The following is an 18,655-nucleotide window of genomic DNA, read 5'->3' on the forward strand; positions in this document are numbered from 1 at the left end:
TTCGGGTGTTGTAACACTATTACTGATATTACCTATAATGCTCTTATTTAACTTCTTTGTCTGTTTTTACTTACTGTGACTTCTGTATAACTACACTCTGTGATATATCATTGATGTAAATGTTTTATTCTTTATTATATTATTCTTTATGATAATTTATGTAATTGTATTTAATGTGTGGATGTAATTTCAAAAGTAATGTACCGTAGAAGAATGTAAAAGTTAAAACTTAAATTGTAATACTGGATCATGCACCGGGAAAGTAGGTTTGTAATCATGTCAAACTTGGAGGTAAGTCCCTCCACAATGGAACTGGCTAGGTGGCAATAGATAAGGTGGATCTGGCAGTTGAACTGCAAGACTCCTGTATGGCATGAGTTAGTTGGTGGCTTGCAGGCAAAGGGTGAATCCAACATTAAGAACGGAATTTTCAGAGCTTGTTACACAGGAAGAGCCATGGATAATTTTGCCACATTTTTTGACTATCACAGGAGATTGACACCACAACCACCTTCATCTCAAATTATTGGTTGAGTACTGTATAACTGCATGAACCAGTTATCAATAACAATTTTGTGTTACGTAAATTTTGTGCTGAGCCACCATGTTTTATCCTTAGTCGTTTACCTAGACAGAGTCCTATCCCAAGAGCTATGATAAATCTATGATAAATCTTAACTTACTGAACTCAAAAGTAATAATATTCTCTAACAAAAGTTAATAAACTTTGTGGAGTTGTAAATTACATAATTATTTAGTGAGCATAAGTTTCATAACACACCACACAGTTTTCATAAATGGAGAGTTAAATTTTGATCAAAGTATGATTACTAAGAGAAGACTTTAAGTATTCAGTTCACAGATTCTTCTTACTGAAACAATAGTGTTTACAATTTTATGTGTTATGTAGTTAATAGTGTTTCCCATACTGTGTTGTCAATAAATTGTGCAATCAAGAATAAACAACTGGCTACAAATATTCAAGCTATATTAGAATCAGGTATCACATCTTCCATCTCAGCTAAACAAATAAGGAAGTTAATATTCCTTGAGAATGCAAATAATAATCAGTAAAAAAGATACACTTACTTTATAGCTATTTCAATAGCAGTAATTTCCTATAATGAAAGCGACAAAAGAACATCTTGTCCACGTCAGCAGTTCTCCATCGATGGTAACCATTTACCTACAATTATCATTAGCTTCCCAATGTAATGTACAGATAGTAAGTGTTATTAAGAGCCGGTTGTAGCCTAAACACTTTAATACTCCCCCTATGTATTTAAAGTCAAATCACTGGTACATTAACTGCTAAATTTTTTCTAAAACAGACATTCAGAATCAAGTAAAGTCAACCCCAATACCTAATTTTCTTTATGAACCATACTAGTACTGGGTACAACTTTGCCTAATTAGGCTGGCAACCATTTCCTTTTATGTAATTACAGTTTACCTGAGTACTAACAAAACCTTGGTTCAATTCCTGATTATCTTGCTACTGCTTCCCTTCAATAGAAATCTTTAGAGAAATAAAATTAGTCCAATATCTTTCCATTATGCTAGATCATGGTCAAAGAAATACATTTTCACAGGAATAACATTATTGGCATACTATTAATTTAATAGTAGCCGGTTGTGTTATAGTTACAACTCTAGGATGGTCCGTAGGTGTGGAACCAACATTCTAAAACAAAAACAGATGGATAAATGGAAATTTAAAGCAAGGAAGTATGAGATGGAAGAGGGAAAAAATTCTATGATGACATGTTACCAACTTCGTAACCATTTTTGGAAACCACCATCCTGGATGTAACTCAATTTTCAAATGGAAAGAGGTTACACAAGGAAAAAAGTGATGTCTTTCATTTGAGAATAATTTTATTCATTCTCAAGTGATGTTGCATTTTGTACAGAACAAGGCAAATGCTGGTGACACCACATAAAGGCTACAGGATGTGTTCACCATGTTGCCCAGCATGTTGCAAGGCTGTTGTTATTTGCTTCATCCATTTCTCATGACTTTTAAACAATGGATGTATGAGAATGCAAATGCAAGCATCAACAATCCTCTTTTTGGGGTGCATAAGGTTCTTAAATCGTCACCGCATACACAATTACCCTCACATGTCCCAACATACAAAAATATAATGAACTCAAAATACAGGGGACATGGCAGTCACTTCACAGGACCCCTACGACCTATCCATCTCCAGAGGAACTATACATCCAAGTATGCCTAGATAGCTAGCTGAAAGTTAGTTGAAAATGTTCTGTTTTCAGTCAGCAGTGATGGCAAAACTTCTTTGTCTAACAACTGCAGCTTTTAGTGTACACTGGATGAGGAAGAGCCCAACAATTCAAGATCATATTCCACACCAAACAATCACTTTTGTGGGGTCAACTACCTTCAATGAATCCATCAAGAGAGGGCTGATATCTGTTCGGTATCTGTGACTTGCGCCATAGGGTGGTGGGGTTTCGGGTTCCGCTGGATAGGTCAGGAGTCCACTACACGCAACAAGCGGCTACACGGGTAGCAGGGGTTGCGTGGCGTGGGCTGGGCGGTTTTTTAGGTTAGATGGCCTTGGGCAAGTACAGAAAGGGCAACAGCCTCAACGGGTGTGGGGCAAAGTCAGGACATGCGGGGACCAAGCAGCAATCGGTATTGTAATTGTCAACTGTCGAAGCTGCGTTGGTAAAGTACCGGAACTTCAAGCGCTGATAGAAAGCACCGAAGCTGAAATCGTTATAGGTACAGAAAGCTGGCTTAAGCCAGAGATAAATTCTGCCGAAATTTTTACAAAGGTACAGACGGTGTTTAGAAAGGATAGATTGCATGCAACCGGTGGTGGAGTGTTCGCCGCTGTTAGTAGTAGTTTATCCTGTAGTGAAGTAGAAGTGGATAGTTCCTGTGAATTATTATGGGTGGAGGTTACACTAAACAACCGAACTAGGTTAATAATTGGCTCCTTTTACCGACCTCCCGACTCAGCAGCATTAGTGGCAGAACAACTGAGAGAAAATTTGGAATACATTTCACATAAATTTTCTCAGCATTATATAGTCTTAGGTGGAGATTTCAATTTACCAGATATAGACTGGGACACTCAGATGTTTAGGACGGGTGGTAGGGACAGAGCATTGAGTGACATTATACTGAGTGCACTATCCGAAAATTACCTCGAGCAATTAAACAGAGAACAGACTCGTGGAGATAACATCTTGGACCTACTGATAACAAACAGACCCGAACTTTTCGACTCTGTATGTACAGAACAGGGAATCAGTGATCATAAGGCCGTTGCAGCATCCCTGAATATGGAAGTTAATAGGAATATAAAAAAAGGGAGGAAGGTTTATCTGTTTAGCAAGAGTAATAGCAGGCAGATTTCAGACTACCTAACAGATCAAAACGAAAATTTCTGTTCCGACACTGACAATGTTGAGTGTCTATGGAAAAAGTTCAAGGCAATCGTAAAATGCGTTTTAGACAGGTACGTGCCGAGTAAAACTGTGAGGGACGGGAAAAACCCACCATGGTACAACAACAAAGTTAGGAAACTACTGCGAAAGCAAAGAGAGCTCCACTCCAAGTTTAAACGCAGCCAAAACCTCTCAGACAAACAGAAGCTAAACGATGTCAAAGTTAGCGTAAGGAGGGCTATGCGTGAAGCGTTCATTGAATTCGAAAGTAAAATTCTATGTACCGACTTGACAGAAAATCCTAGGAAGTTCTGGTCTTACGTTAAATCAGTAAGTGGCTCGAAACAGCATATCCAGACACTACGGGATGATGATGGCATTGAAACAGAGGATGACACGCGTAAAGCTGAAATACTAAACACCTTTTTCCAAAGCTGTTTCACAGAGGAAGACCGCACTGCAGTTCCTTCTCTAAATCCTCGCACAAACGAAAAAATGGCTGACATCGAAATAAGTGTCCAAGGAATAGAAAAGCAACTGGAATCACTCAATAGAGGAAAGTCCACTGGACCTGACGGGATACCAATTCGATTCTACACAGAGTACGCGAAAGAACTTGCCCCCCTTCTAACAGCCGTGTACCGCAAGTCTCTAGAGGAACGGAGGGTTCCAAATGATTGGAAAAGAGCACAGATAGTCCCAGTCTTCAAGAAGGGTCGTCGAGCAGATGCGCAAAACTATAGACCTATATCTCTTACGTCGATCTCTTGTAGAATTTTAGAACATGTTTTTTGCTCGCGTATCATGTCATTTCTGGAAACCCAGAATCTACTATGTAGGAATCAACATGGATTCCGGAAACAGCGATCGTGTGAGACCCAACTTGCCTTATTTGTTCATGAGACCCAGAAAATATTAGATACAGGCTCCCAGGTAGATGCTATTTTTCTTGACTTCCGGAAGGCGTTCGATGCAGTTCCGCACTGTCGCCTGATAAACAAAGTAAGAGCCTACGGAATATCAGACCAGCTGTGTGGCTGGATTGAAGAGTTTTTAGCAAACAGAACACAGCATGTTGTTATCAATGGAGAGACGTCTACAGACGTTAAAGTAATCTCTGGCGTGCCACAGGGGAGTGTTATGGGACCATTGCTTTTCACAATATATATAAATGACTTAGTAGATAGTGTCGGAAGTTCCATGCGGCTTTTCGCGGATGATGCTGTAGTATACAGAGAAGTTGCTGCATTAGAAAATTGTAGCGAAATACAGGAAGATCTGCAGCGGATAGGCACTTGGTGCAGGGAGTGGCAACTGACCCTTAACATAGACAAATGTAATGTATTGCGAATACATAGAAAGAAGGATCCTTTATTGTATGATTATATGATAGCGGAACAAACACTGGTAGCAGTTACTTCTGTAAAATATCTGGGACTATGCGTACGGAACGATTTGAAGTGGAATGATCATATAAAATTAATTGTTGGTAAGGCGGGTACCAGGTTGAGATTCATTGGGAGAGTGCTTAGAAAATGTAGTCCATCAACAAAGGAGGTGGCTTACAAAACACTCGTTCGACCTATACTTGAGTATTGCTCATCAGTGTGGGATCCGTACCAGGTCGGGTTGACGGAGGAGATAGAGAAGATCCAAAGAAGAGCGGCGCGTTTCGTCACCGGGTTATTTGGTAACCGTGATAGCGTTACGGAGATGTTTAATAAACTCAAGTGGCAGACTCTGCAAGAGAGGCGCTCTGCATCGCGGTGTAGCTTGCTCGCCAGGTTTCGAGAGGGTGCGTTTCTGGATGAGGTATCGAATATATTGCTTCCCCCTACTTATACCTCCCGAGGAGATCACGAATGTAAAATTAGAGAGATTAGAGCGCGCACGGAGGCTTTCAGACAGTCGTTCTTCCCGCGAACCATACGCGACTGGAACAGGAAAGGGAGGTAATGACAGTGGCACGTAAAGTGCCCTCCGCCACACACCGTTGGGTGGCTTGCGGAGTATCAATGTAGATGTAGATGTAGACTCTGTTTACTTACCTCTCTATTCACAGAGATACTAGCTTCATCTGTAAACAATAAGTCAGTGAGGAAACAAAAGTTTCCCTCCAGTTTGCACCAAGCAAGGTGGTTAGCACACTGAATTCAAAACTGGAAGGATGACAGTTCAAATCTGCATGTGACAATCCTGATTTAGGTTTTCCATGATTTCCCTTAATCACTCAAATCAAATGCCAGGATGGTTCCTTCAAAAGGACATGGCCTATTTCCTTTGCCATCCTTGAAACAATCTAAGCTTGTGCTCTGCATGTAATGACCTCATTGCAGATAGGATGTTAATTCCTAATCTTCCTTACTTCTTTCTAGCTTGCATGTCACCCACTCTGCAAGCTGAGCCTGAATGTCTAAATCATTCTCAGTGAGTGGTAACATTTTCAGTTTGTAAGGGTGAAATTCATGCATGGCCAGAATGCTGTACAGCTGACCCCAGTTTCCTCAATATGTGGGAATTTCTGCATTCTGGACTATTACTGAACAATGCCAGTACAGAAGTCAATTTTGCTTCATCTGCAGTCATTTTTGCCAGCTAACAGTTTGCCTTTGACACACCAGTTTCACAAAATTCTGTAGAAAGTTTCACCAGCACACTTTGGGTAATGGGTGGTCTGTCTGAATTGCATTGAGTAAAACCCTCTACAATAACATGGGTGCTCCTTTCTCCTGATACGAGAATATTTCAAAGCATTCATCTTGTGTTAACACAATCAGTTTTCAAGTCACTTGAAGAAAGAAATGTCAGTCATAACTCATGAATGAATAAAGTTATGTTGAAATGAAATGCATCCATTTTGGAAGCTGCCATCTTGGATGCAACTCACAATTTTGAAATGTAAAATAGAGGGTGTCGTATCACATATCGGACAGATGGAGAATTACAAGGCAAAAACAATGGTGCATTTCATTTGAACATAACTTTATTCATTCATGAGTTATGACTGACATTTCTTTTTTCAAGTGACTTGAAAACTGATTGTGTTAACACAAGATGAATGCTTTGAAATATTCTCGTATCAGGAGAAAGAAGCACCCATGTTATTGTAGAGGGTTTTACTCAATGCAATTCAGACAGACCACCCATTACCCACAGTGTGGTGGTGAAACTTTCTACAGAATTTTGTGAAACTGGTGTGTCAAAGGCAAACTGTTAGCTGGCAAAAATGACTGCAGATGAAGCAAAATTGACTTCTGTACTGGCAGCCTCACTGGTTTTCCACCTCTCACATCTCATACTATTTGGCTTCAAGTTTCTGTTCATCCATCTGATTATGTTTCAGGAGTGTGGCAAGTCGCCCAATGTGGCATCGACTGAAATAAGACTTGCACTTGGCAGCCGAACTTCCCTGGATGGGGCCTCCCGGCCAACGACGCCATATGCCCATTTCATTTTAAAATACCGGCACGGTAGCCAGCTGCCCTCTGTAATAAAAAAACTGAGTTAATGGGTCATTGATGAACTTGAACAAGCGTGATGGGACATCCGCCCCGAACAAACAGAACGAACAATACCGAACAAAAATGAGATTAAAAAAAAAAAAGTTGGTAGAGCACTTGCTTAGAAAAGGGCAAAGGTCTTAGGTTCAAGTCCCAGTGCTACATACAGTTTTAATCTGCTATAATATTTCATATCAGTGCACACTCCACTACAGAGTGAATACTTCAATCTGAAAATCATCTGAAATAGCTTCTTCTGAACAACTCCTTCTATTCTATAATTGAATTTTTAATTCAAAACTACTACTTTACCTTTAAGCATAGTAACATTTGTTGTGTCAAAGACTAACATGTTTCTTTTCATTTTTATGTCATTGTGCCTCTGTAATGGCTAGCATGTACTCACACACACAAATTTTTTTGTATATATACGTATCTGTAATAGCTAACATGTACCATATACATCAAAAAAAAAATTGTGTAAATATATGTAGCCCGTAAACTGATTCATTCAAATTTTTTTTTGCATAGAAAGTGTGCAAACGATCCATGAAACACCTAACTGGGCAAAAATGGATTGTGTTCTGCTCTTACCAGCTGATGTTACATTTTAGTTAATTTACTAAGCTCAATTCAGATAAATGCTAGTGTGGTTTTTAATGCAATGTTGTATGCAACAAAATCAATTCTCATTCTGAATATTTGGATGTGTTATGGCGCTAACTTTGTAACACATTTTATTTCTTGTTTTTTCTTATTAAATTATGTTTATCAACATAATTACATGTAATGCTATCTACTTACGTAACAGCTTATTAAATTATGTTTATCAACATAATTATGTAATGCTATCTACTTACCTAACAGATGCAAGAAAACAGAAGCTGCTGTTGATTTAGCAGTGGACAGTGGACATAAGTCATCAAATGAGTATGCTTCATCAGACAACCCTACAATTAAACATAATCTCTCCAAAAGATCAGACACTTCTTCCTGTCTGAGAGAAATAAAGACAAATCATTGTATACTATGTTCCTCAATTTTGAAGTAAAATCAAAACACATACTTTATGTGAGGAAGTCTTATGTACAAATTATGATTTACACACAGGCATAGATACATGAAAGGATAGGAAAATTATGGTAAGGGAAGTTCTGGTAGAATGTAAATAATTTAGGTGGAAAGGAGATCAGTCACTGATGCAAAACAGATCACTCTGTGAATAATAGTAGCATAGAGTCATTAATAGGTAGACAAAAATGAATGAAAAATTGCTACTTTCACATGAATCCTTGAGCAAGCCAGGGAACATGCATGCACACGCTCTCTCTCTCTCTCTCTCTCTCTCTCTCTCTCTCTCTCTCACACACACACACTCACACACACACACACACACACACACACATGCACCTACGTTGTACTGGCACAATGTAGGTGTGTGTGTGTGTGTGTGTGTGTTCTCTTGCTCATTATAGGATTTTTCCAAAAGTTCACGTTTTTTCATTATTTTTTGTGTGCTTGTTGTGCCTCAAACCTGTATTATTTGTGAATGGTCTCCTTTACTCCTAAAATATTTAGGAAAGGAAAATTCTTATTTTTGAACAGACACCTCATTACTGAATAAAACATCTGGCATGACAAAATTCGTACATAACAAATGGATACACCATCTGGCTTCAGAGTAAATGGCATAATGGAAGATATTTACACAACTCAAATTAACTGCTTAAAAAGTTATGTTGCCTCAATGACTTACAAAGTTTATACTTTCTTGATCAGAATGCTCTTTCTTGACAGGAAATGACAACACAAAACCACCAAATGTAAAGAAAGTAAAAGTAAACTTGCATTCACAAGTCCATTTCAGTATAAAGAACTGTCTCCAATTGTGAACAGGACAATAAGGCTTACGTACGCTGTTCACTCTGTCTACATGACTTGAAGAATCAAATCAGGCATGGGTCATCTTGACATTGCCATTTTACAGCAGGTTACTGTGGCCACTGTTGATGTGGTGACTACAGCTCTTAATAATTGTACCATTTCTCCCTTGAGTGTTGAGCAGAACATCTCCTTTTTAGAAGGCAGCACTCCCTAGTGCATGTAGGTATATACATTGTAAGTTTGAACTGATTCCACAGCATTAATACTTTGAGCCTGGTTATTAGTGATCCCCAGTAGTAATTAACTTTTCACGATTTTGAGGGTAATGTCTTGCAATTACAAATCAGACTGAGTATGTTAGAGTGGAGTGGAAACCTAGGGAGCTTGAGAAATTTTTTTTATTATTATTGAAAAATACAGGTTACTCTCATAGCATGGGGCATGAGACTGTTGGTGGTGTGGTGGATCATTTTTCTAAATTACTGAATCCTCTTTTAACATTGTTCCAGGGTGCTGAAAACATTTCCATCAACAGTATGATAATTTTTTGTGGTTCCCAATAATTTTTTAGATATATTTTTCCCATGCCACGTGGAATGTTTCCCTATATATATATATATATATATATATATATATATATATATATATATATATATACACACACACACACACACGATCAAAGGCAGAGCCACGTGTGAAAGCACCCACGTGATTTACCAACTGACCTGCCTACACTGTGAAGCTTTCTATGTGGGAATGACCACAACAAACTGTCCATTCGCATGAATGGACACAGGCAGACAGTGTTTGTTGGTAATGAGGATCACCCTGTGGCTAAACATGCCTTGGTGCACGGCCAGCACATCTTGGCACAGTGTTACACCGTCCGGGTTATCTGGATACTTCCCACTAACACCAACCTGTCAGAACTCCGGAGATGGGAACTTGCCCTTCAGTATATCCGCTCTTCTCGTTATCCGCCAGGCCTCAATCTCCGCTAATTTCTAATTTAAATTTGCCGCCGCTCATACCTCACCTGTCTTTCAACAACATCTTTGCCTCTGTACTTCTGCCTCGACTGACATCTCTGCCCAAACTCTTTGCCTTTACAAATGTCTGCTTGTGTCTGCGTATGTGCGGATGGATATGTGTGTGTGTGCGAGTGTATACCTGTCCTTTTTTCCCCCTAAGGTAAGTCTTTCCATTCCCGGGATTGGAATGACTCCTTACCCTCTCCCTTAAAACCCACATCCTTTCGTCTTTCCCTCTCCTTCTCTCTTTCCTGACGAAGCAACGGTTGGTTGCGGAAGCTTGAATTTTGTGTGTATGTTTGTGTGTCTATCGACCTGCCAGCACTTTCATTTGGTAAGTCACATCATCTTTTTCGTTGCGGAAGCTTGAATTTTGTGTGTATGTTTGTGTGTCTATCGACCTGCCAGCACTTTCATTTGGTAAGTCACACACACACACACACACACACACACACACACACACGATCAAAGGCAGAGCACAGACTGATTGAATATGTACATGAAATATGCATTACAGCCAAAGCCTTCAACATTCGGAAGTCATTGCCAACATCCTGTAAGGCACGAAACTGGAGGACCACTTGTGAGTTTTGTTCACTGAGAGGCCAATTACGTGTGGTGATTTGGACTGTCTAAAAGCAGTCAGATGGAGGTGTCTGATGAATTAACTGAAGGGGGTGACCAGTGAAGATGCTCCACCAAAGAATGTTAGCTTGGGAAAGCGGAGTTTGTATTGTTGTGGCTTGCCAGAACATTTTGCTCATCAGTGTCACACTGAGCAGAAGAAGCCAGTAAGGAACTGAGGCTGTAATAGGGTAGGGTGTTACTCTTCTCACATCTTCCCCAGAGCTTTTAATAAGCTTCCCTTTCTGTGAGCCTCTCTTAACAATGAACCGGCCTGTGCCTTGCTATATTTGGAGGCAGTAGTTTCCTAATTAAATTATGATTGGTAATTAAGGCACTGGTCTATGTGTAAATTTTCTGACTTGTGATCCATTACTCAGGCTTGCAGGAGTTTCAATGGTCAGCCATTATGCTCAGTTGGTTTATTAAGTGTTTATTGTAAAATTGGTGATTTCTCTTGGCCTCTGAATCTCATTGTAGTCAAAGGTCTGAACATTATTCTGCTGCTGGGCTGTGATTTTGTTCAGAATACAGGTTTAGTCTTGGATTACATGACAGGCAATTTCATTTTAAATTCCACCTGCTGAAAAAATTTAGCTTGGGAAAGCAGAGTTTGTATTGTCATGGCTTGCCAGAACATTTTGCTCATCATTTGCTCAAACTTACCAGGTGCCAAGTATGGAGGGTTTACATCACCCATTCATCAACTGCTGAGGTGCACGCTTGGCTTTGTATTTTGCAGGAACTTCCTGATGTTTTAACAGGCATTTTAAGAGTGACCAATAAGATAAAATACCACATTCATCTTTCTGATCAGATCCCCATACCGCAGTCACCTTACAGATTAACTCCTCTCAAGATGTGGATCCTAAGTCAACTTGTGGAGAATATGTTGGACAATGGAGCGATTTGGCACCCAGTTTGCCATACATCTCTCCCATCTTCCTGGTCACTAAGGGGAATGCATCAGGCTATAGGGCAGCTGAGGACTATCCATCAGGCTATAGGGCAGCTGAGGACTATCATGCTTTAAACCATGATGTCATTTTGCAGTCAGTCCCCCTGCCCAATTTAGACCATTGTTTTACCTGATTTGTGGGGGCACAGTATTTTACTCCACTTGATTTAAATCAGGCATATTATCAGATCCTGCTTGCAGAACTTGCGAAGACAGTGGCAGCTTTTTTGACTGACTGGAATTTGTATGAATTTAACAGAATGTCATTTGGGTTATCCCCCACAGCCACTGTTTTTTCCAATCTCCTAGATTCTATAACTATCTTGATAATGTGGTCATCTATAGTAGGTCATTCTCTGAACACTTTGAACACCTGCAGCAACTCCTGACGAGGTTACATGAGGCTAGACTCACTGTCAAGCCCTCTAAATTCTTACGCTTATCCATTACGGATATTTTAGAACCGTGACTGTATATTAATGTAAATAAATTATACACAACTGCAACCAGTGACTGGTTGCAGTTGTGTATAATTTATTTACATACCTCTAAATTCTATTTGGCTTACAGTGAAATTTGTTTCTTAGTTCACCTAGTTTCTGCTGTTGGCATTAAGATTGATCACTCACACACTTGCATCATCCATAGTTTCCGACCACCCAAGACCTAGAAGGGCATAGCCCATTTTGTTGGTATGAGCAGCTTTAGGAAATTTGTCCCCATGTTTGTGGAATTTGCTGTTCCCTTGAACCAGCTGCTTCCAATGCCTTGAAGTAAGCATTTCGTAACACCCCTGTCTTGGTGGTTCTTGACTTCGAGTGACTATTTATTGTTCAGACTGATCCTTCAAACTACGACGCTGCAGCCATGCACCAACTGCTGCAGGAGCAGGATGGTGATAATTGCCCAGTCGCATATGCACTGAGGTCCTGTCTCCAGCTGAGGCTAGGTATTCAATCTACGAGTTGGCTCTTGCTGTACTTTTCGCACTAGACAAATTTAAATTCTATTAAGGAACACAAGGAGTTTACATTCGAAATGAATAATCAGGCTCCTACTTGGGTCTTTGCAGGTCCAGGTAAGATTGGCAAGATCACCCATTAGTCAGTCACTGAGAATCTCGGCTTTACACTCTTCGGTCAGAAAATGTAGTCGCCGATGCCCTTAGTCAGATGTTTACCTCTAAAGATTTAGGGGACGTGTGTGGTTTATTTGCAGTGTTACCTGAGATACCCTCCCTGTTTGGCAATTTAGGAGAACAAGAGCAAGACTCTGATTTAGGGCTGGTTAAGCAGAATATGACAGCAGGAGTTGTAGGGCTGCACTACAAGTTAGAGAAGGGATTCCTTTGTTACTGTATATGGCGGGAAGGAAGGTTAAAAATCTGTCTTACCTGCAAGTTGATTCCAGTGATGTTCAAGTAATACCGTGTGTCTGTAGCACAAGGACACCTGGGAGTCTACAAAATCATCAATAAGATCAAAGAGGCTATTCCATGGCCATCATCAGAGATCCACTGTCTGTGTGCAAATACTGATCTGTATTTGCACGCAGACAGCTGCCACCACCCGTCACAGAGGAATGGCGTACTTAAAACTCTGGTACATAGGGCGGGCACTATCTCTGAAGCAGAGAGTCTATCCCAGGAATTGGAACATCTGAGAACTGTATTTCGAAAAAATGGGTACTCAGAGTGGCAGATTCAATGTGCTCTCCGCCCAACCACTACAGCACAACCTGTGGAGATGGATGATATCACAAGGGAGGAGGTATGCACTGCATTTATTCCATATACAGGTGCACTCTTGGGGAAAATCGCCTGCATTTTGAAGAAACACCGGGTCGAAACTGTGTTTTGTCCTCCGAATAAGCCAAAGATAACCTCGGTTTGAGGAAGGCAGGCGTGTACCAGATTCCGTGTCAATGTGGCAAGTCGTATATTGGTCAGACGATGCGTACCGTCGAGGATCGATGCCGTGAACACCAGAGGCACACTCGACTGATGTATCCGAGCAAGTCGGCGGTCGATGAACATTGTTTGTCAGAAAATCACGCTATGGAGTATGAACACATGAGGATTCTGGTACAGACGTCGAGATACTGGGACAGCGTTGTTAGAGAGACCATTGAAATTCGCATCAATGATGACCTCATAAACCGTGACTGTGGCTATAACCTTAGCAAGGCTTGGGAACCAGCGATGGGGTTAATCAGGAGTAAATCGAGCAAACGTATAGTTGTGACGAGCACGGGAGACAGAACCATCACACCGACATCATCTCAGATGCCGTCGCAATCTGTTCCACCACGCGACCGTGGCGCGGGGAGCTGACAGCGGAGGGAGCGCGCCGCAGGCGGAGGGTATTTAAATCGGCCGCCGTTGCGACCAAACCCAGTTCCCTCTGAGCAGCCATAGCGTGCGGATCTCCATGCCGGCACATTCACAGGAGCTCAGTCCGTCAGTTCACCTGATGATGGTGACATGTATGATTGCCGAAATATTGTGCCCGTTGGACACTGTAGACCGGCAGTACACCCGTGGATATTTTGATTATCCTATGGACAGGCTGTTCATTGATTATATTGGACCATTTTCTCACACACAGTGGGGCCATGAATATATTTTTGTAGCTTTGAAAGCCTTTTCATGTTTTATTTGGTTAATGCCAACGTTGGGGTAACTGCAGGCATCAGCATTCAGTATTTGGTGATGATTTTTTCTCTGTTGGACCTCCAAGTTAGTGATAACGCTCAGGAGTTTGGGTTACGGGATTTTTTCAAATTTTATTTTCAACACAGCATAACTGATACCACTACAACACCATATTGCCCACAGCCATACTTTGCTGAGAGGGTTAACCATATCTTAAAAGCCACATTGATGATCTACCATGCCATCAGCCAGACCAAGTGGAATGGGTTCTTGCCTTGGTTCAACTTAGCATTCAACATTGCTAATCATGACGTGCATGAGACAACTCCAGCTGTCCTACTGTTTTCTTATTCCTTAAATTCACTACTGTCCAATCTCTGGTCAATCAATTATCTGTTGCCAGAAAAGATTACTCCAGAAGTTATTCAGAACAATTGGAGAAGGGCCAAGTTGGATACAGAGTGTCCCTCCAGTGGCGAGTTTGAGGCATAGTAGCCCTTATGGGGACTGCACCTTCTTCCATACGCAATAGCATTATAATCCCTTCAGTGATTCTCATTCTACAGCCTCTGGCTTATTTCCTTTTGCATGACCCAAAACTCTACTAGTGACAAAAGATATCAGGTATGAGTGGAACGATGAATAATTTTAAATGTGTATAAATTCATGATGGATACACCATGAAGGAATTAGAATTATCCAAATGGGACATAAACTGGTATATGTGATGTACATGTACCATCAAACAAAGATTACAGTTTCAGAAAAATTGGATGATTTGTTTAAGATAAAGAGCTTCACAAACTGAGCAAGTCAATAATGTGTTGGTCCACCTCTGATCCTTATGCAAACAGTTATTCAGCACACCATTGATTGATATCCCAAATTCTGTCCAATCAACATGTTAGAGCGTCAAGATCCCATACAGTTGAGAGGGCCATGCCCATAATACTATGAATGTTCTCAATTGGGGAGAGATCCGGCATCCTTGCCGGCCAAGGTAGGGTTTAGATTTCGCAAGCACAAAGACTATCAGTACAAACTGTCACCATGTGCAGGTGGGCATTATACTGCACAAATGCAAGTCCAGAATGACTTGCTATGAAGGACAACAAAACAGGGCATAGAATATCGCCAATGTAACACTGTGCTCTAAGGGTGCCGCAGATGACAACCAAAGGGATCCTTCTATGAAAACCAATGGCAACCTGCATTGCCCCTGCATATTTTGCCACCACACTCCAAGTGTTGCCCCGCCCCTTCTTTACTTCAGAAGGTTGTCTGTCAACAGAAGATTCACTGGGGTGTTCACCACCAAGCCTCCTGCAGCTGTCACAGTGTGTGGGGGTCCATACCACATTTATAAATGGAATGCAACTCGCAATAAACACCGCTGCAGTTGCAGGTACCTATTTGCATTTGCACGGTCATGTATCTACAAACACCACACCTGTATTCCTCTGCTGATGGTTACTTAGGTCACTGCTCAGCACCTCAACAATGAGTTATACTCCAGGCTGACTGCCAACCACCCTAGAGCCTACACTTCAGACCACAATGCCTGCCACTGAATCTACCCATCAGACAGCGCCATATCACACCTTCACTGAAATCATCAGTCGTTGGACATCTGTCAGCTGCTCCTGCGCCTGGACCTGTGCCTTGATGGGCCACAGGCTCACAACCTTGCCAGTGCCATTGATCATCCACAGTGCCTTCTAGCTCATCACCACTTCACATCTAAAATACTGACACTTAAGAAAAATTACTTACATATTCATAATCAACATCACCAAATTAAGCAATAAACACCAAAAAATTTTGTTATGTAATGTAATGTGTCAACAGTAAGAGAAGAAGAAATTAAAAAAGTCAAGTCAAAAATTCAGGAATAAATGGTTCAAATGGCTCTAATGACTATGGGACTTAACATCTGATGTCATCAGTCCCCTAGACTTAGAACTACTTACACCTAACAAACCTAAGGACATCACACACATCCATGCTCGAGGCAGAATTTGAACCTGCAAACGTAGCGGCTGCGCGGTTCTGGACTGAAGCGCCTAGAACCGCTTGGCCACAGTGGCCGGCAATTCAGGAATAGACCGATGATTTTGGGTAATTTGCCCACCTCTTATAGGGAGGAACTGAGAGAAGTTTTACATATGCAAAGGTATTTTCAAGTATACCTGGACTGATGAAAGGATGTCAATGTCTAGTTGAGGTGTATAGAAGAGATTTTGCAGATATTTATTGGTACATGTTATCATAGCAATTTGTAAATGACAAGTAGTTATAGCCAATTGGGAGCTGGAGGAGAGAAGCTGAAAGTTCACTGCATTCTTGCACAACGGACGTTGCCACAACTTCAAACGGCTGCCATTTGGTCTAAGCGTTTCATCAGCAACATTTGTTTGAACTTTGGATGAGATTCTTGGGGAGATACTTTTGCAGAGTGTAATAGTATATCATGGATGATGTATTGATTGCATCTACTTCTTGGGAAGAGCACACAGACACACAGATAAAGGTCTGACTACATTTAAATCAGCTAGAGTCACCCGCAGTCTGTAAAAATCTGAATTTATAAGGAAGAAGATACTATTTTTGGGACATGTCCTCTCACCAGCAGAAACTGACCCAAATGCAAAGAAATTAGAAGCAATTTGAAAACCTGTCATTGTTCACTTCCTAAAAAGTACTAGAGAATGCAAATATATCATTAGCTCCTTGGAGTGGAGAAAGCCAGCATCATCGTTTAATATAGCACACCAAACGGTTATGTTATATACTGTAATTCATCAGGCATTGCCAGAAAAGCATCGAAGAGAAGCTATAGGCAGAAGATGTAAAAAATTTGCTTCTCTGTGGTTGATACACCTGCTAAGTTGAAGACTATTGTTGTTTGAGTAGTTATAGAAGCTAAGAAACGATTTTAGATCATAAATAACACATGGAGTACTGGCTGGTACTATTAGGGCATAACCTGAATAATGCGTATTTTCAAGAGGAAAATGCAGTTACTTCCCAAGAATGATAGCGTGCTAAGTCCAAGTTGCACAATCAAATGTTAACAGAGCTATACACTGCACTAGAAAGAGCTGAGAAAGTCCAAGTCCACAGCCAGGTAATGTCTAACAGCCTGTCTGTCTGCTTCGCCAAATTTTCATATCTTTCACAGAGGGCTTTGCTTATACTCAACTCAAAAGTTTATATTAATCACCACATTTTCACCCATATTATTTTTTATTACTGGCAACTACCAGACAGGAAAATTTTCTATCATAACATATCAAATGGCAATATAGAATCCGAAGATAGATAAATATGCCGAAACAGAAGGTTCCTCAAAGACATTAGCCAACATGCGCACATGTTCCAGTTGACACTCTTCACAACTAGCAGTATACATCTCCTTTTGGCAAAAAGTAATATTTAAAGTTGTGACAGACTATACACTAATATAACAAATATTTATTAAGTGTTCAGCTACTACTAGAAGTCACATGCACGTTAAAGAACACACTAAGAGTGTGTCTCTAACACAAGTTATTTGAGATTCTGAAAAGTGGAATTAGAAAAATGTTATTAATAGATAGAAAACTGTTATTAACTGTTACAGCAGCTACTCTACTCATCCAATAATTAGACTTTAACTCTCAACAGGAAAGAAAATGGCAAATTTTCAGAAACACCAGCTTTTACCAGTAATTAACACAATAGCTGTTAATCAATATCTGCACATATGAAAACAGAAGAGCACCTATATCAGAGGGCCATATGGTTATATACACCCTGGTGAAGGCTCACCAACAAATAACACACTGCACTTTCTTACCGATCGTATGATGCTCACTTCTGGTGGAGCCGCATTGACACTTGCTTCGCACCGCATGCTGCCCACAGGTTGGACACCCCTGGCATGCAGGCAGTTCATAAGACCTTCAAGCTTCCCTAAAAGTATAAGACTGTACAATCCATGTCCTGAGGTGGTCTTCTTAGTGATGGAACGTACAGAATATCTTGTGTATCTCACATCTAAGCTGAGCAATTTAAACCTCTTGTACAGCATTTTAAGACCCTGTTTATGATTTTTATATGCTTCTTCATTTAGTGATTTCACACTTTGGAATATTATAACTGCTGTATTCACTGTAGCCATACAGCATAAACCAATGAAGAGGAATAGTTATACACTTTGATGCGTTCCACTATAACAACTCTTTTAAATGTTCTCAAGCTAGCATTAGATGCTTACTAGAGAAGTACAGCCACCAGGAACTAGGAGGCGATTAAATGTCATCACAGGGGATGTTGACTTCCAGAGCCCCATTAAAGAGAAACAAGCCACAGAGTCCACACTGTGAAGCATGGGAAAGGTTGGCAGGAGCATCTACATTCACACCAGAAGACACATTTAATTTGATGGTTTTTAAATAGCCTGCGAAATTTGAATCTCACACCACCAACATAAGATGGGAAAACCATCCTAGTTACGTTCTTAGTATCTTCTGACAGCTCATGATGTCTAATGCAGACTGATCAAAATGTATGGAAGCTCTGCACCTTGGTACACCCATTC

The 18,655-nt window shown here is 40.6% G+C and overlaps 1 protein-coding gene across 1 annotated transcript in view; it reads right to left on the minus strand.

The window, feature by feature from the left end:
• LOC124556863 overlaps nt 1–18,655 on the minus strand; it is a 124,106-nt gene that overhangs the window by 17,438 nt on the left and 88,013 nt on the right. The window contains exon 6 of the mRNA XM_047130887.1: nt 7,784–7,920. Coding sequence (XP_046986843.1) covers nt 7,784–7,920 — 137 coding nt within the window. The remainder of the gene's footprint in view (nt 1–7,783; nt 7,921–18,655) is intronic.

Source organism: Schistocerca americana, chromosome X, assembly GCF_021461395.2.
Source record: "Schistocerca americana isolate TAMUIC-IGC-003095 chromosome X, iqSchAmer2.1, whole genome shotgun sequence".
Lineage (NCBI taxonomy): Eukaryota > Metazoa > Arthropoda > Insecta > Orthoptera > Acrididae > Schistocerca > Schistocerca americana.